The sequence below is a fragment of the Suillus discolor genome (genome assembly GCF_016758755.1).
Source record: "Suillus discolor strain FC423 chromosome Unknown F5147scaffold_6, whole genome shotgun sequence".
In the NCBI taxonomy this organism is placed as follows: domain Eukaryota; kingdom Fungi; phylum Basidiomycota; class Agaricomycetes; order Boletales; family Suillaceae; genus Suillus; species Suillus discolor.
This window is the reverse complement of record NW_024541253.1, coordinates 565,128-583,512: the sequence shown is the minus strand read 5'-3', so window position 1 is coordinate 583,512 and position 18,385 is coordinate 565,128. Positions and strand designations below refer to the sequence as shown.

Below are 18,385 nucleotides of genomic sequence, written 5' to 3'. Positions count from 1 at the left end.
TGTCACGTGAAGGAAGTAAAATGTCAGGCTGTTGGCCTTGGCGTTGCAACGTTGGTCCAAATTGGCTGCCACACGTCTGCAAGTATTAGGGTTCATGGTTTCTACAGCCTTATGTACTATACAGCTGCGTCTCCTCGCCCTGTTGCAACCACGAGGAATCAAACTAAATTCATCGCAACTCGCATGACCTTCTATAGTGCAACTCAGTCAGGTAGGTATCCTGCTTTCATGTTTTTTTTTCATATTTATTGTTCAAGCACTTCTCAGGTAATCATGAAGGGCTTACAGTACCACCCTTTGATGTTCTTGACACTCAGCCCGGTCTCCACACATGTCTCGGCCCTGGTTGGAATTATTGGAGGGATTGCCCTGGGAGTTTTGGTTATCTGGCTATTGGTTGTCCTGAGATGCAAACTGAAAGCAAATATCCCATCTGATGGGACTTCCGAATCCGCCCCTCCTCTAAACCCAGACCAAATACGAACTGAACTTCTGGTGAGGAACTCATTTGGGTCCCCACCGCAGTGAACTGATTGAAGAGGCTGAACAGATAGATCATATTGACAGCAACACACTACTCTGTTCCGTCTGTGAAAATTTGAATTTTTACCAGATCTTCCTTGATGGCATCCCAGAGGCAGAGGAAATCCCACTCGATTCCCTCTCATCGATCCTACAAAAATCGTACCAATGCAGTTTTTGCCGCCTCATATCCTTTCACGTCCGTCGAACATGGATGTTGGACAAGTTCCCTGACGTCGATCTCTCAGGGATTCAATGTCGGCTGTTCTCAATGGCATGTGGTTGTCTCCGGGGGCCCTTTTATCCTCAACCCAAATTTCGTTGCTACCGTCTCCACATCAATATGGAGGGCCTAAAGGAATTTTGGGAGAAATACCCTACTTCAAGGGCGACAGCAGGTTCGCTTAACATCTACCTCATGCAAGAAGACGCTTTCAAGTTCGGGAGACCAACCGATCTTCATAGTCGCAGGGTGAAGAACACTGTAGACATCGACCTGGTAAAGAAGTGGATTAAGCTGTGCCAGGAGAACCACGGAGATGAATGTCAGAATGTGTGGAGAATGGGTGATGGAGAGGATGAGAATTTGCCGAAATATGTGAGATTGGTGGACGTGGTCTCGATGACCCTGGTTCCCGCACCTTCTGGCTGTCGTTATGTTGCCCTCAGTTACGTGTGGGGAACCGGCAGCACAGAGTATCGGACGACGACGAATAATATAGCGGAGCGCTCCACGCCTGGCGGGTTGAACACGGCAATCTTTCCAGCGACCATAACTGATTCCATTCTATTCACTCGACAACTCGGTCTCCGTTACTTATGGATCGACGCTCTATGCATCATTCAAGATTGTTCGCAGGACAAAATCACTCAGATAAAATCTATGGATTTAGTTTACGGTCTTTCTTACCTCACGGTAATGGCCGCTGGCGGCGCGTCGGCTCGAGACCCTATCCCAGGGTGCCGTCCACGAACTAGAACACCAAAACAGCATATCGAGGTTGTTCAAGGACTTCATCTCTGTGTGGGACCTCCAAGACTTCAGGAGGCTCTTGCTCTGTCCGTATGGAATTCACGTTGTTGGACTTATCAAGAGAGCGCACTCTCCCGCCGACGGATATACTTCACTGAGCAGCAAGCCTACTTTGAGTGTCGACGTGATCTCTTCTGCGAAGACATCGTCGCCGAAAGCAAAGGCCACCAATTCTCCAGCCACTTTCTTCGGTATTCGCGTGGAGATTACTTCCCACAGGCGGACCCATTTGGGAGTTACATGTGGGCCGTCAAGGAGTGTACACGACGCAATCTCACCGTGGAATCAGATGTTGTCGATGCTCTCACTGGAGTGACAAATGCTTTGGCGATAGGCTTTAGCCTCGGTGACCCCGCTAGAGTCTTTCACTGCGGAATGATGTTGACGTATCTGCATCAGGCGCTTCTCTGGCAACATGACCCACACACGCCTCGCGCTCGTCGTTCGCTCCCTGATGGTGTTAGTTTACCTTTACCTTCTTGGGCATGGGCTACGTGGTGTGGCGCTGTTGACTACACGTCGGAGCATCGGTATCTTGGTATCGTCAACGGTAGTGGCGAACCGTCGGTGGTAGAAACGTTTATTAATTCTTGGTATATCGTGGACCATAGTGGTAATACAGTGGAGCTTGATGTTCGCCGGGTTTCCCGGATCGTATCGAATCCCATGAAAGAGGAGGAGAAGTTGGCATATTCTCCTCCGTCAGGGATTTTAGACTCAACGGAGCTGACGTTAGACATCCATCGACCGCTAGCACCAGGCACCCTCATTTTCCGCACAACTTCCAGCCACTTCGGCATTGTATGGCGAGGTAGCGAAGAAAACGATGATTCAGGTGCATCTCTCCACCACGGTCTCTTCAATATTCTCTCCGCCACATCCCCTCCCATTTGGGTTGGCACTGCGGTCCTACCATTGGACCCTATGCCTCCGCCGTCCCTCGAGTTCATCGTTCTTTCCCGTACCGGTACGAACCGCGTGTACGACGAACAGAGTCTCAAGTATTACCATGAATGTGTCTTACATGTCATGGCGGTCAGTCAGAATGAGGGCTTGATGCAACGTGTTGGGTTGGGCGTCATCCATGAAGTCTCCTGGAATGCTTCACGGCCGAAGGAAAAGGTAGTGTTTCTTCGATGATGACTAGCTGTGATAGTGTATTTCGATTGTTGAAAGGATCTCCAAATTCATTATTATTCGGGTTGTATACGGCCCCGCATATACCTCATGCTCTGATCTGCTACCTCATGGAACAATAGATAACATCGTTCTGTTTGATCTCTACTTACTTATGTAGGATGCTCGTGTGCAACCTGCAAGCAGGTTCTACGGTTTATTGAGGCCACCAACATATACAGATATGTCTGTTCTGTGGTCCAGTTCTTCAATGCCTAGATCGGATGCATAGACTGGCGTGCATTGGCTTGCAGATGCTTATGGGTTGAGTTGAGCGCTTGTGCTGCACAGCCTCTATGCATTTTGAATTTTGAATTTTTATATTTGGCCATTAATTACGAGAATATCATGTGACTTGCAAATGCAACCTGGCAGTGTGCTCGACTCTGAATTAACCTTCGACGACGCTGATCGCGTCTTAGTGTCAAGACGTCAAGGCCTGCTGAGAAATATATCGTGGTAAGTAATGATTTTGGACCTTGTTGAATGAAAGCTGAGACTAAAACCTCAACTCTCCGGGTCAGCCGATCACTCGATTAGGACATGCCAGGATACTACAAAGTCTTGGAAGCAGATCGTACTACTAGTGCTGGAACACACTGGCGTTATCTATGGCTACATCATCGCAAGCACATTCTACGACACCATGGCACGAATATCATGTAACTTCAACAACTGTCAACAACCAGCCCATTGGTCTGCCCCTCACTTGTAGTGTCCTGGTATCCATTTCACCAGATAGGAAATTATTAGCCGTTGCCTGCAATGACAATGCACTGGCATATACCTTGGATGTTATCGCGAAGTTAAAACAAGCTTGCCTCGACGACCTTCTTTTGGATCAGCCCGACATGTCACTGTTCGCTGTACGCGACACTTCTATAAACGATTTCTCATGTAAACTTATGCATTCTAGGCTGATGCTACATGGCATCCTACCAAATCACATCCACGATACGTCATCCTGACCCCACCCTTTCCACTGGCCTCGAAACCGTGACCAAGCGGTGTAGATATCAACCTGCACGAGTGTCCTTCACTCCTCATTCCAAGAGCAAACGTGTACGTTCCTCTCCTTCTCGAACGCCTGGCTTCATTTTCTTGTTCACACATGTTCGAGCACCTCATGTCACGTAGAGGCATGTGTGTGTAAGTACTGGAAGCTCAGGTGAAGCCGCGTCACGTGAATTGCTTCCACGGAAGCAACCATTTCGTCCTTACATGTGGTAGATATGCGGATTTACATCGGCCTGACGATTCAGTATTTATGGCTGGCTCTGGATTTGCGGCCAACTACTTCTCCCTCCGCTATCATGTGGAATCGCATAATCCAAGTTTATAAGTTATCGCGTACGGCACTTCAATTGACGGATCTCACGGGCTACCAAATATCCTGCTCGGACTCCCAAAGGCATGCATGCTCGTAAGCAAGTTCTCGAAGCGTTTATTCATGCTTTGCGTTGTCACGTCTACCACTGGCAGTTGCAGGGTTTCAGATAAATTTACTAACGTTGTGTCCATAGCCATGTATCAAAATGACGCATTACCGGGCTATATAGCTAGACTGGTGACGTTCTAACAACTGATACATTTGACCCTCGCCCAGGGCCGGCACTAACCCTAGAGGGTCTTGATTCCGGCTCGGAGCGCCACAGGGTTATCGTTTACTCTCAACGTCCATCTCAACCGATTGAACGGTGTCTTCATTCTCTTAGGGTCTGACTACGGTAGACTAATCAATTGGTTATGTACATTTCACTGAGCCTGATCACATTTCTGACATAAGTCTTCCAGCTAGAACGGATGCCGAGAAAATGGATGGTCCTTGATGGTGCGATTGGCCCTTGGCCTTATGCTCGAGTTTACATGTGATTTCCAGTATGTTGATTCCAGGACGTCATCCAAACGCGCAAGCCCCTTGTATGCCAAGACTAACCGTTTTCATTTCCGCTGACCACCTTTCCGTTCTTCTTAGGCTAGCTAAAATTCTCATTAAGCTTGACGGGGAACTGTCAATTTTGGACTGGACGTCCAGCTGACAGTGATGGGTGATTATTGGAACCCCGCCTCATATAACCCCTGAGGCCTGGGGTCTGACAGGGTGAACGGGAGACATCAGATGGGATCAGCCACTATTATTATTTTATTAATACATTTCTTTCAGCCGTTCTTTGACAGGGGCAAAGCAGGCCTTCAGCCGAGCACCGTCCGGGTGTTAATACTTCCGCTCTCGAGCTCGAAGGCATCGATTGAGGTAAAGCGCAGGCCGGCCACGACCTGGTATGTCTTCTCGAGAATTATACTAATGGAAATTCGGAACGCACCGTGACTGTCTGGTCGGCGGCCCCTTTAATTTAGACGGGGTTCTTAGAACACGGAGTCGGACCGTCTATAGTACTAATGCCAGCATCGGAATGTCTCAAATGCCTTGTGCATTTCTTTCGTCATGGCTTATTCGCTTCACCTGCTTCTCTGATTGCCGCTAAATGGAAAGGCTCGAGTTTAAAAACACAGAGTGCGCAGTACTAGTACCTCGGTAGCCGCAGTGAAACCCATCTGGAAAGGCTCGCATTTGTTTGGTTCCGCTGTCAAACCGCTCTTCTCACTTTCCCGATACGGAGTTGGCCACGTTCTTATCGGGACTGTCGCTCGTCTTTGTATGCACGGGCATCCCCAGCCGCCAGATCGTCGACATGCTTGTGAAGGATATTCGCTTCTGTTTATCCTATCTCGTGTTACACGTTTTAGTTGGCCGCGTGAGATTGACGCTCACGAAGGTTTTGAGAACAATTGCATAGAAGGCTCGAAGCTCTGTCTTAAGTTTTGTCTTGTACATATCTGACACAGGAGTGTAGGTCATGAGGACAATTGTATGGAAGCTCTGGATTACGAGAAGAGATTCAGTTCTGACACAATTACAAGTACTATGTATCATATATGTCATAATAATCAACTAATTAAACACGCGCTGTGCGGGGCGCCACAATTAAATTCTCAAACTTAGTCTGGGTATCACAAGAATGAATAAAGATAGACCAAACAAACATCCCCATGAATGACAAACCATTATGAAATACAATGAACTATTCGTAAATATTCTTGTCAAATGCCTGTCATACTCCACACATCTGTAGTTTCCCGCATAGCCGCGTCAACGGGCGAATCGTTCGTGTCCGGCCTCGTTCAAACTCTGCCATACCATCTACATCCTCCGTGTATGAGTTCACCATTGAGTACTCCTCGTCATCTGTCTCGTCCTCGTCATCATCGTCGTCATCATCATCGAGTTCCAGCTCAATATCAGAATCGTCATCATCTGTGGGCGAATAAGTTGTACAGCCGCCCCGGCTATGTGCCGGAAGAAGCCAATTCCTGTACCACCGCCCCAGGAACACTTTGATGTCTGTGGGAAGCCCCAAGTACTCCACGTTACGCGCGATCCCCTCCCAGTGCACGACACCCCGATTTAGACAGTCTTCCATAAGTGCTGTCTGCCCAAAGTACATCCAGTGAAAAATAAGATGTATCGAAGATGGATCAGGAACGGGGAGAAATAGAACAGGGTGGGACGCCGGAGAAGGAAGAAGTGAAGGAAGACGGCTTTCCGGGACATGCAGCGGAGGATGTCGGGGTTGCGTGGTGCCAGCGTGAATGAGATCATTGGGTGATGCACCGCTGAAGAGACCTCGTAGCAATGTCGAGTGCGAAGAGAGGTAGTCCATGTGCAACTACAAACAATGAGGATTATGCGTCTTCGATGAATAGCATGACTCACTCTTAGTTTCATTCGAGGCACGGCGTGGATAGTAGGTTCCGTTGCTCGCCTTCCAGTGTCTACTTGGACCCTCGGTGGGCTCTCCGGGGGAGAGTCTGACGAAGTGAGCGGGGAATCATATGCTGGACATGGTCGATGATGTGGAACAGGTACGACTGCCGAACCGATTAGAACGTTCCGTAATTAAGACATCAAGACTTACTGATTGTACAATCCGCAGTCTGCGGTCTATCCCAGTAGTGAGACGCGAGAGTCCTCAGCTGGTCGACGATATATTCATGAGGGACATCAGTGAGAGATGGAGGAGGGAAAGGTCTTGGTGCAGATAGACGTGATGAAGTTACAGGGGGTGAATGCATGTGTGATGATGTTAGAAAGGAACGGAGTGAATTGCAAGATACGCGATGCACTGTTTTATTATAAGGGATCGGGCTATCCCAGGACTATTGTTTACTAGGAGAGCATGCTGATATTGTTGCGTCCAAGGAGGGATATCCAAATAAGGCAACTTTGAGCCAGTTTTCGATCGTGAGAAACACTTAAACATTCGGAAGTATCGGATAAAATTATTTTTCGCGACCAAACGCGATCGTACTTATGCCATGATCGCGTACACCCGGATTTGAACAAGAGCAAAAGTTTTACTCAACGTTAGCAAACCCGCTCACTGAACTTTTGGGCGGGTAAACCAATTCGCGTCGCCCGCTGAGCAGGGTACCGCAAGATCTAATGAGCCGGCTGGCTACTCGGCTGCTTAGCTCGAGGCTCAGGCTCGAGTCTTGATCTTGTTACTTTTTTTATGTAGAACAAGGGCGAGCCACCCAACTGCGCCAGATTTATGATGACTGTACGCGATTCCGTCTCTGTTAGTCTCTGTTAGACTAGGGTCACCAGACATGTACTTTCACTTGACTTTAATGGTGGGATTTAGTATGTACCGTCCGTGTCGATCCTCTCGTTGTCTCGTGTCGCGCAGTCGATCGTACGTTAACTTTGATAGTGCCATCTAGGGGTCGTCTCTTGTGCCGCAAAGCGTGGTATCGGCAACTCGAGTCTCCTCGGTATCAATAGGCATGAATTACACCGCCGGAGGATGTCAGCCTGTGGTCTCATTGCACGGTAACGAACATACGTCAGGATAATTGTACTACCAAGAGGAGTCCTTTAGAAAACATACCGTTTATGGTATCGCGCGGTATCAATTCGGTGGCAATGTCCTTACTTTCCGCCGGCAGAAAAGTCCAAAAAGGAACTTTGCCGCCCCACCGCACGTACTTGAGACAAGACCCTTGAACTTGGAGATTTAGTCGAACGCGGGTCTCGCAACGTCTGGTCATACGGAGTTCCGACTAATCTTTTGTGGGTTTCACAATCATGTCTGGAACCGCCGACGTGTTCGATGCGAACCCGTACGAATCGCACCCCAGTCTGACCGCGCTGGAGGCGAATGTTTTGTGGGAGTACGCTAAACTATCGCAACATGTCAAAGATGTGGGTCCGCATCTTTGAGATGAGTATGATCCTGATCTGTGTGGCAGTTGACCGTCACCACGAGACAACTATCCGAGGGACCAGATGAGAATCTTATCGCGCGTTTAAGAGTGTTGGAGAGAAAAATGGGCTTGGTCTTGACCTTGGTATTCTGATACCCCTTCACTTCTGCAATTTCAGGCTGATCTAGATGGTACAGTTCAAAGCATCAGTCTGGGGCGTCATCAATGAGCAACCAGTTCAAGAGATCGAGGGTGGATACGCGTACGCGATGGCTGACACTACCCAAAGATGATACTGATCCAAAGAGTTTCGTACACACTTACATACCACATTATTCATTGTACGATTAATTGTACTCATAACTTCAAACCCTCAAGCCGCCCATCTTTCCAGTAAGGGCCGACACAGCATTAACATCCCAAATGACAAGCTTTCCATCCACTCCAGTAGTGCTCACCCTACTAACGACTCCCTCACCCCCATACGCGTACGGCCTGACGCTGGTGATCGTGTTCTGGTGCACAGTGAGCAACTCCGTGTCAGAAGCAGTGTCTCCTCCTCCAGTATGTCCACGCGTATCCGCGTTTCTGAACGTATTGAACGCTGCACTGTTCAACCTCCCGACAGTCCCAGTCCTTGCACCATGAGTCTTCGATGCACTGGAAGCGGTGACATCATCTAAAGTGCCGATAAGGCCCCAACCCTGCTCCGAGCCGGAGAAAACGACAGGTTGACAATCGTGGCCAGCTGCAACCAATGCGTCCTCGGAAGTCCAGGTTAAAGTCACGTATGGCAGAGAACTAATGCGAATATTGTAAACCACGGGACCACCAGGGTAAACGATGCTGATAGAGCTATCATGACCTGTGAAAATCGTGGGTCTTCCTGCGAAAACGCAAACATGCTGCAACTCACTGGCAAAAGCTAAAACATCTCCAGAAGGAGAAAATCCGACTGCGTGAACCCATCCTCCTGCGGGGCTGCTATATTCTCCACAGATAGTGTTGAAGGGCAGCTTCTCGCCCCAGATGGTAGGCGAGGGCCTACAAATTAAAGGTAAACGATATGACCGCAATCCAGAGCTTGTCGTTACCTCTTGTCTACGTCTTTGATGTAAGCGGAGAACACGCGTGCCTTCATATCAGCGCTCCCTGCAGCCAATAAGACATTGTTCGGATGCCAGTCGACAGACAAGACGGTCGATCTGATTGGTTTCTTGAGCTGCCTTGCCACCCACCAATTGTTCTCAGCATCAAACGAACAAATAGCAATCGCCCTGTATATACTTTATGAAATGATATCATCTCGCAAAAAAAAGGATACGTACCTTGCACCACTGGCAACTGCAAATTTGTCTTCATTGGGGCTCCAACGGACAAAAGTAGCGGCTCTGTTGATACGAAGAAGTACCAGAGTAGGCTTCCACACCAAGTTTCCAGTAAGCGGATCGGGAGAGAGGGACCAGACGTATGCATTGCGGTCTTGTGAGGCGGTGACGATGCGGTTGGAGTTTGGGGCCCAATCGATCGACGTGATCAGTTTATCGTGCTGGAGAATTCGTGAGTCAGTACATGTTGATGGAGCATCGATCGTAACACACCTCGGAGAGTGTCTCAGATAGAATCCACTCCTTTCCCTGCTTGGCATAGATCTGGACGTTGTTGTCATTCAAGCTCACAGCAACCTCTGTGACGAAGGAAACGTTTGCTACTTAGTATTCAAAGGATACATTGAGGTAGGACGTACGGCTGCGGTCCGCGTTGAATGCGTGGCACGTCACTGGAGTTTTGGCGATTGAATATACTTCTGGCGTAGACATGGTGTCGTAACTAATTTATCAGCGTTTGGCGCAGAGGACGAGCAGTCTACTCTGCAGATGGAGTCGGAGTCCGTATACACTACAAACGATTGCTACAGTGGACTATTTCGTGGGTTACACCCATGTCACAAACGGTCACACTGGTCAGTCTGCTCGGCAGTAGATTCGCGAATGGTGTGTACCTCAACAGTAATTGATTGAGATGTTACTGGTAAATCTGTGAGCTACAAGTATGGTACGTAGAGTTATAGAGAACTAATCGCAAATCATTAACGCTGTGTAAAAATTGCTGAGGGAATGTATGTGAATTGTGGATGTACCAGTGGGTATTGATACATAAATGGATTGTGAAGTCCATGACTCACCGGATGTGAGGGTTGAGCCAGAACCAATGGTGTATGCGGTTCGAGAGTGCTGAAACTAGTGAGATGACGGATGTATGAAATGCGATGGTAGCGCTTGACCAGGCTGGGATGCACTGGAGGTTGCAGGAAACTCTGGTGGCAGTTGAAGCCATCGACGCTGTGGCAGCACTCGTTCGTTCAGAAAGCGCCGGAGTCGTCAAGGCCACCGCACGATGTCACTATCACCCCGCCTGCCTGCCATCAGGATCATCACCTCCATCTATTCTGATCCCTGCAAGTCTCTCACGTTCGCCTGTCCATCTACTACTTCCTCTGTATTGGCCTGTTTCCTAGTCGCCTGCCAACGCCATGTCGTTGTCCGCAGCTCTCAGTCTACAGTTGTCATGTCCTCCCTCCAGGTGACTAGAACCATGACGGCAAGCTGACAAGGATGTCGAGATTAATTGGCATAACACTTGACATAGATAGCGGAATACGTGATGGTGGCCGATTTAGACGGCAGGGCAGGGTGGTTGCGGTGATGCAGACCTTAGACCGCCCGGAACATTCCGATCACAGACATGCGTTACCCAGACATGTTCCCATACTTTGGCGCGAAGTCTGCGCAAACTCCATACAGACTGGTCATTTCCTACATGTCTTCTGTTCGTTTCTTCTCAAGAACTCCCGCGAACCTTGGGCTAACTGGATTTCCTGCAAAGTGTTCTTTGATTCGTGCAGTCTGCTCGGCCATAGTGACGAGCTCGTCGTGCTTGTGTGATGCTAGCGAGCCGAACATTGTAATCGTTGTCGGCTTTTTCCTGAGCAGCTTTGTCTATAGTGACTTGGTAAGGTCCTTGTGAGACACATGCAGAACCTTGCCCCGGTGTACCACGCGACCTGTAATACATAATCATACCTTGTGTACTGCTGAAGAATTCTTGCGAGACGACATCCACGAGCGGCCTGGTTATACTTGGAGTCAGTAGACGACACCAGCTTGCCTGCTGTTAAATTCAATGTCCGACATCGGCACGGTATGAAATTACTTTGGTTGTCTAGACCCGCCCCGCCCCAATTCACGCGTCACGGACTTCCAATATTATCGGATCGCGGCGCGCCAAGTAGGTTCAGACACAGCTTCCGGCGCAGCCTTATCCCGAGGGTAACGTCTAATATACATATTACGTATCGTGTATATAAGTGTTCTATGCAAGAAAACTGGTACCCTAAAGTGGTCCAACAGCTCAGCGATTATTTTCGCAGGCATCATTTGCAAGATGGCCGCACGCCACCAAACAGCCAAACCCTCAACATCAACTGAGGGGAAAATATGTCTGTGAAAGGCGGTATGCCGACAGGTGCGGCGTGCCGAATAGAATTCAGGTGCTAGGTCCAGCGCTAGGCTGTTCTTCATCCTGTCTGGTGCGTACTTGTTTTGCCCATCGCAAACCACAGGCATTGCAAAGGGTTTTTGGCCCTTGTGGGCCCTGAGAAGACATCAACTAACGGAAAATGAAAGATGCAAGCGACAGACCTTGCGCCATTCTGGGGAATCTGTACGCCCACAAGTAACGCATACGTACTGCTCTGCGGCGTGCATCTTGCGGATCTGGGTTATCGATAAGTTCAAATGCTCCCGTTCGATAGCGATACACACTCTTTTCCTTCTGGCAGCATCGTCGCCATAATTGTCTTCTGTTGGCTGTTGCGCTTGTTGACCGGCATCATCGTGATGAGCATAGCTACCGTATGTGTACACGTTGGGAGAATCAGTAAATCCCCGTGGTTGATGATGATTTGTTTGTGTCACCAAATCATCATACGACATGCTCGTCTGATGGGTTGCATAACACGTGGTGGGTAAATCGCCCACAGGGCGGTGGGTCACCATTGATACAGGCCCACGAGAACTACCAGAAGGTGTAGAATACATGGAAGCCATCGATTGACCAGTTTGAGCAATAGAAGATGACGGTATGCGGACTCTGAGATCGGCGAGGCGCTGTTGTAACCGTTCATTTTCAATCTTGAGTTCGAGGAATGTGTTTAACCTAGTGAGTACGAGAAAGTTCCATCAGACAGCCAAGGAACCACGCTAAAATTAACTTATGTATTCATGCTTATGCACTTACATTGCTGTGTTCCGACTCGGGTATGGTTTTGCCACCGCGAAAAAGCACCGCGGGTATTGTTCGTCATCGATGTAGTGAGGGTAACCCTTCAATTCAAAGAGGACCTCCTTGGCAGGAGAAGCATACTCGCTTTGACACTTGAATCGAACATAAGATAACATTTCCATGCGCAAGCGTAGTGATTGTTCAAATGACACACGGAAAGCATGCTTATCTTCGCCTGAAGAAATGAATGACAAATGAGCACACGCGGGTAACACGACTGGAAGACGGTAAGCATGCTCACCATTGACAAAGTCGAGGATATCCTTGTCAATAAGCTCTGTATCTCGCCAACCCAGTAATTCTGAGACGGCCCTTGAGCAAAATAAAACCTTGGACTCGCTTGAGAGCACAAGGATGATTGCCTCTGACAATTCGTGTATCAGAAGATCTGCCCAGCGTTTCCGTTTGGTGAATTCAAAAGTAGATGATATAGTGGAAGTGGGTATGTTAGCAGATGAGGAGGGTGGGGTGTCTTGAGATCTGGACAGGGAGGAAGGCCTATGGGTGAGATTCGCATGTTGCGAACTTAGGGACATGATTTTGACTCGTGTTCGAGGTAGGTGAAAAACCCAATAATATGCGATTTGAATTGAAGTGTAATTTATAATAGCTACCTATGATGTCATTCAGGTTTGGCCGCCATCGGACTGAACCGTTAGCCCTCTTTGGGTTATTTATCCCCAAAGCGCCTGGCCTTAAGCATAATAGGATACTTTAATCTCCTGCTATCTTTGGCCTGATTCAATAACAATATTTGTCTCATTAAAACAATTTAATTGAATATTGGATACAGACGTAATAAAATCCACCAAGTGAGAGTAAGTTCTTATCGTGCTTCCACAGACCTTACCATGGGAAACCTAGTACTATACTTTGTTCGGAAGCGGGACACCATAAAATCATGTATTATAAACAGCTGAAATTAATCTAGTAAAAAAATCTATGTGATTCTACTCCCAACATTTTGCATAACAAAAGAACAAGAACGAGTGGCTTAGATAACGCAGTAGCCCCCATCAACGCGAACTTCGGCTCCAGTCATGAATTTAGATGCATCACTTGCCAAGAAAACAATGGCACCAGCCAAGTCCTCTGGTTCACCCATCTAATTGTTCACCCAGTCAGTAGGGCGTCTAAATCAACTAGGCTAATCTCACCTTGCCCATAGGCGTCAGGCTCTCCCAGGTTTTCTGTACTACCATTAGCTTTCAAACCGAACAAGTCTACCAACAGCCACCAACCTTCAGATCTTGGTCATGGGCGAGGATCGTTTTGGTAAGCTTTGTCAACATGTATCCAGGACTTCATGACCCATATCAGCCCGCAGTTGGACACGCGAAACGTAACACGAACCTCAGTGTATTAACTCGCACACCCTTCTTCGCCCACTCCACTCCCAAACTCGACGCCATGTGACGGACCGCTATCAGAATGATATCGTGTCAGTCACCTTGCAATTGACACCAGGTAGAATGCGGACGTACCCGCTTTTGAAGCATTGTAAGGTGTTTGCGGCTATCCCCGAAGCGATTAGGGTTAGATCCCCTCGATGAGTTTATCCCGGAATCAATCACTCACCTGCGGAATATTGATGATCTGCACAGACACATCGTCAGAGGCATTTCACAAAGAAGAGCGTCTCCACAGATTAACATACCGATGCACTCATACTAGCAACAAGGACGATGGAGCCTCCTCCCTGAGGAATCATGTTCCGAGCGGCTTCTCGCGCAGTAAAGAAGGCCCCATGCACGTTGATGTCATACAAGCGCTTTATCCGGTCGAATGGGTAACTATGATCCGGTCGTCAGCTCCAAGGAACGCTCCAACACATATCGAACGACTTACTCGAATGCAGAGTAATTCTCCACAATTCCTGGGCATCACATTATATCAGTCACGTTTCTGATGAATGCTGCGGCAAACGGAGGAATCTACCTGCAGATGCAACCACCGAATCCAATCGCCCGTACGTGTCCATGACATGCTCAAATGCGCGCTGAACAGATAACTCTGATGACACGTCGCATCCGACGCCAATCACGTTAAAGTCTTCCGGGGTCATGTCGCTGTTAACTTGATGCTCTTCAGTAGTGTCGTCAGAATACAGCAGACTACGAACGGCATGCATTTGAGACTAGTTCAGCAGCAGCAGCTTGCGCCTCGCTCTCCTTTAGATCAACAATAGCCAATTCCGTGCATCCACTACAATCCAAAATAGATCAGTCCTTCATCACGGTAAATTAAGGTGTCCAAAAAGACGAACGATTGTATGAATGCACGACAGAATTCATTACCTAAACCTCTGGCAGCACCAGTGACTAGACAGACCTATAAAATAGTTAGACGACTCAATCAAGCGAAAAGACGAATAGAAAGGCCTACCTTTCCCTCAAGAGAGAACGCAGGAAGAACACGGGGAACATGTTTCTGTTTCGTTGGCGCGCTACTCTGGAATCTCACAGAGGACTGAACAGTGCGGGCGAGGACTGTTGACCGTCGGACAGCGGGGGCAGCACGGGCAAAAAAGCTGAGGGACATAGTGGGAGACGGAGGGTGGGAGGAGGCAAAGTTTGTGAAATGGAATTTAAAGTCGCCGCCTTAGCCTTATGCTACTACATAATAAGCCGGTCCGACAGCAACGTCACTTACGACATTTCTCCACCTCAAATTTGCGGGGAATACAACCGCGGGGAAGATTGTTTCTCAAACAATTGTCAACGTTCACAACAAAAATCATAACTTCAAATCGACTTCAAACACATTGATTCTCGTACATTCATCAGACTTCAGAATTCGAAGACTGGCATCGTATACTAGACAGCGTGGAGTATTTTCTACTAGGTTCCCATGCTGGAATGTCCGAGGGCATGTTGCGTATATGACTCGCGAACAGCGGCCGACATAATCGCCACGGTGACGTTGACACCGTTCAAGCGGATCATAACCGAAACACGAGTTAGCAAAGATCCGAACTATATCATATTATAACAAGGGAAGTAGCCAGTACGGACAAACATACCAGGGATACCCATAGTAGACGCGATAAACTAGCTCCACAACCAAGGGGTATCAGGACACAAGAGACATAATCGCTAACCGATCTCGCAGCTCGCGAAAACTGGTATAATAAGCAAGGTGCAAAAAGAATAGGCATAAAGGTCCGACACGAGTCGCAACAACTCACAGGCCGAAAAGATGTGAATGCAGACTTGATAGGCACGCTATAGACAGGCAAACTTCGATTTCCGTTTTTGTAGCTCCTCCATCCGGGAGTCGAGCTGCGCACGAGCACGTTCCTTCGCACGTCGTTCTTCGTCAAGACGCGATTCGAGGGACTGTTTCTCTTCCACGATCGATTTCCGAACAGTAACAACCTCACGGCGCGCTTCCTGTAACTCGTTGCGAAGGCCCTCAATTTGGGAATTGAGTGAGTCTCGTTCCCTCGCAAGCTCCGTTGCTTGCATGCGCGCTTTGCGAACTGCAAGACAAATATAAATGGTTAGCTCAAACACTATGGTAAGCAGGGACAGATACGCACGATTCTTCTCAGAGTCGCTCAATGATGTCTCTAGTGTGCTCACGAGATCCATGTGAGTAGCCAAATCACTCTCACAGTGAGATAGCTGTTTGTTGAGTGTCTTGATCATCACCTCCTGTTCATCGATATGCTTCGCTTGGTCCTCGAGCTTGGCAGCGATGGCCTTAGAGTCTACTTGAGGGCCGCTTGGTGCAAGTACAGAGGCAACCGACGTAGCAGAAGAGTCGGTAGAGTCTTTCGAAGACATAGTAGAAGATTGAGTAGATAAACTGAACTGGGATTCCTGAGCTTTCGGTGCTGGTGGCGGTGGCATGGAGGGCGGGGGTGTGGGGGGAGGAAGCTTGGAGCCCATACCGTTGAGACGAGTAAAAGGGATATTGCGATCAGGTGTTGCTCGCGGTGTCGAGGTCTCTTGAACCGATGTGCGTGCAATCTGCATCTGCATGTCGCGCATAGCAGTCTCCTGCTTATTCCTCTCCACTTGCAAGTTATCTTTCTCGTCCTTAGCGCGCTGAAGGTTCTCTTGTAGCTCAGCGATAAGGGAGCGATGTCTATCAAGCTCGTCAACCAATGATTCGCGCTTAGATGCTTCCTGGATAAACGTGGCCCGTTCTGACCGTGTCTTCTCCAGTTCAGCCGTCAGTTTGGTGACCTGCGCCTGAAGGTCTACTTTCTCCGATTGTGCACCGGCAAAACTTTTCTCCAAGGATGCCACGGTGGTCGTCTGTTCGGATACGGCCAATTCGTACTGTGCACGTACAGCCACGAAGTCGCTTGCGGCAGCTTTGTGAGCCTCAAGTTCCTGAACAAGCGCTTTGTAGTCCTCGCGCATCGTGGTGCGTTCAGCAGAGTACTTCTCCTCGAGCTCAGTTACGGCTGACTGTGAACGCTGTCTCTCTGCAAGTACTCCTCGTTCACTTTGTTCCTGGACATCCAAGATCGCGACTTTATGGGACTCCAGCTCTTGACGGAGAAGATCTCGTTCCTTGCGGAGAGCATCACGCTCATCAGAGTGTTCCTGCTCAAGGTCGGTAACGGTGGCAGCAAGGCGTTTACGTTCCTCAGCAAGCATATGCTCACTTGCTGTTCGAGACTCTTGGAGGTCGGAAGCATGCCTTTCTTGAGCAGCGACGAGGGACACTTGAACTTCGGCAAGTAACATCTGGTGTTCAGATTTGAGATTCGTGATTGCCGCTGCGTGGGAGGTGAGGAGGGATGCATGTTCTTTCTGAGCTTTTGTAACTGCGTCGTTGAGTTCAGAGGCATGTAACAACTTGAGTCGAGCAGTCTCTTCTTCGTGGTCACGAGTGATCTGTAGCAGTGACGTTGTATGCTGTTCCGTCAGAACCTGAGTAGCGGATACATGATCCTCGCGCAACTTCACAACTGTGGCAGCTGTTTCTTCTTCCAGACGCGCCAAGGCCTTCGTGAGCTGCTCCACTTGAACTTCCGACTCCTCCCTGAGGACAGCCATAGCGGTGGCATGCTCGGTTTTCAGATGCTCACGCCTTGCTCTGTAGTCCTCCTCTTTGTTCGAAAGGAGGCGCACATGCTCAGATTTGAGTTTCTCTACATCCTCCGCATACGCAGCCTCCTTCCTGGCAATGGCAGCAGCATGCTCATCCTGAAGTTCACGGAGCACTGAATCACGAGACGACTCCGACTCTGACAAGGAGCATTCACGAGCTTTCTCAGACATGCGAAGCTCGCTAGCGTGATCCTCACGCAAGCGTTCAAGCATCGCAGCAGCTTCCGTAGCTTGCCTTTGTAAAGCATCTGCGTGGTCCTTGCGAAGTTTAGTGAGCGCATTGTAGTACTCCTCTTCGGTGCGGTGGAGGTCGGTAGCCACTTGCTCGTCTTTGGACTTCAAGACTTCTGCATGGTCGGCCTTGGATTCGGCCATAGCGTTCTGATGCTCCTCGATAGTACGTTCGAGAATCTCCTTAGCCTCTTGAGAATGTCGCTGGAGGACCTCGTCGTGTTCGGCCTGGAGCTTGCCGAACGCACTCTCATGCTCCTCGAGGGCCTTCTCCAGAGCTGCAGATGCCTCTGACAGCTGATCTCGTAAAGTACCAAGAGATGTCTGATGCTCGTCTTTCAGGCGAGAGATTAATTCCTCGATCTCAATTCCCTTCGCACGAAGAGCATCTTCGTGCTGAGACCTTAGCTCCGCAAGCTCGCCGGCGTGACTCTCCTGAGCTATCTTGATGGATGCGAGAAGCTCCGCCTCACGCTGCCTGACTGTCTCCAAATCCAAAAGATCCTCGTGGTGTTTGGCACGAAGACCTTCAAGTTCAGTCGACATGTTCAGCGCCTGCATGTAATCAGTGTCTGATAGGCATGGTAGTCAGCAGTTGTCTGCCTACCTGATCCCTAGAAAGATTGGTCAATTCATCGTGCGCACGTTGCACCAGAGCAAGTTGACCATGAAGAGAGTCAACGAGTTCTTTGTGCTGAGACTCCTTCTGTGCCATGGACCTGGACAATAGACGAGTAATCAG

General features: G+C 48.9%; 7 protein-coding genes across 7 annotated transcripts; 2 read left to right on the top strand and 5 right to left on the bottom strand.

Moving 5' to 3' along the window:
* Positions 1-5: 5 nt before the first annotated feature.
* Positions 6-2,831, top strand: F5147DRAFT_673353 (heterokaryon incompatibility protein-domain-containing protein). The gene is made up of 3 exons (XM_041435726.1): positions 6-211; positions 268-495; positions 551-2,831. Exons 2-3 carry the CDS (start codon positions 274-276, stop codon positions 2,693-2,695), a joined length of 2,367 nt encoding a protein of 788 aa, XP_041297644.1. The 5' UTR covers positions 6-211; positions 268-273; the 3' UTR covers positions 2,696-2,831.
* A 2,862-nt stretch (positions 2,832-5,693) lies between these two features.
* Positions 5,694-7,005, bottom strand: F5147DRAFT_628526 (uncharacterized protein). Its single transcript, XM_041432738.1, has 3 exons — positions 6,709-7,005; positions 6,507-6,661; positions 5,694-6,459 (listed from the first exon to the last, which is right to left on the bottom strand). Exons 1-3 carry the CDS (start codon positions 6,863-6,865, stop codon positions 5,845-5,847), a joined length of 927 nt encoding a protein of 308 aa, XP_041297643.1. The 5' UTR covers positions 6,866-7,005; the 3' UTR covers positions 5,694-5,844.
* An 875-nt stretch (positions 7,006-7,880) lies between these two features.
* On the top strand, positions 7,881-8,323 carry F5147DRAFT_751064 (DASH complex subunit Dad3-domain-containing protein; the record flags this gene model as incomplete). The annotated part of the gene is made up of 3 exons (XM_041440180.1): positions 7,881-7,997; positions 8,045-8,143; positions 8,197-8,323. 3 exons carry the CDS (start codon positions 7,881-7,883, stop codon positions 8,290-8,292), a joined length of 312 nt encoding a protein of 103 aa, XP_041297642.1. The 3' UTR covers positions 8,293-8,323.
* A 41-nt stretch (positions 8,324-8,364) lies between these two features.
* F5147DRAFT_649020 (WD40-repeat-containing domain protein) lies at positions 8,365-9,819 on the bottom strand (the record flags this gene model as incomplete). Its single annotated transcript, XM_041433314.1, has 6 exons — positions 8,365-8,864; positions 8,916-9,043; positions 9,094-9,276; positions 9,328-9,548; positions 9,601-9,686; positions 9,747-9,819. 6 exons carry the CDS (start codon positions 9,817-9,819, stop codon positions 8,365-8,367), a joined length of 1,191 nt encoding a protein of 396 aa, XP_041297641.1.
* Positions 9,820-11,165: 1,346 nt separating this feature from the next.
* On the bottom strand, positions 11,166-12,904 carry F5147DRAFT_673338 (white collar 2 type of transcription factor). The gene is made up of 5 exons (XM_041435725.1): positions 12,585-12,904; positions 12,299-12,518; positions 11,824-12,217; positions 11,701-11,775; positions 11,166-11,653 (listed from the first exon to the last, which is right to left on the bottom strand). The coding sequence occupies exons 1-5, from the start codon at positions 12,877-12,879 to the stop codon at positions 11,546-11,548; spliced, it is 1,092 nt and encodes a 363-aa protein (XP_041297640.1). The 5' UTR covers positions 12,880-12,904; the 3' UTR covers positions 11,166-11,545.
* Positions 12,905-13,229: 325 nt separating this feature from the next.
* On the bottom strand, positions 13,230-15,033 carry F5147DRAFT_673335 (uncharacterized protein). Its single transcript, XM_041435724.1, has 12 exons — positions 14,729-15,033; positions 14,610-14,674; positions 14,466-14,548; positions 14,282-14,419; positions 14,192-14,219; positions 14,001-14,136; positions 13,922-13,939; positions 13,828-13,858; positions 13,697-13,766; positions 13,585-13,645; positions 13,501-13,533; positions 13,230-13,448 (listed from the first exon to the last, which is right to left on the bottom strand). The coding sequence occupies exons 1-12, from the start codon at positions 14,882-14,884 to the stop codon at positions 13,338-13,340; spliced, it is 930 nt and encodes a 309-aa protein (XP_041297639.1). The 5' UTR covers positions 14,885-15,033; the 3' UTR covers positions 13,230-13,337.
* Positions 15,034-15,093: 60 nt separating this feature from the next.
* Positions 15,094-16,011, bottom strand: F5147DRAFT_673325 (uncharacterized protein). The gene is made up of 3 exons (XM_041435723.1): positions 15,989-16,011; positions 15,919-15,936; positions 15,094-15,862 (listed from the first exon to the last, which is right to left on the bottom strand). Exon 3 carries the CDS (start codon positions 15,808-15,810, stop codon positions 15,568-15,570), a length of 243 nt encoding a protein of 80 aa, XP_041297638.1. The 5' UTR covers positions 15,811-15,862; positions 15,919-15,936; positions 15,989-16,011; the 3' UTR covers positions 15,094-15,567.
* Between the last annotated feature and the right edge of the window lie 2,374 nt (positions 16,012-18,385).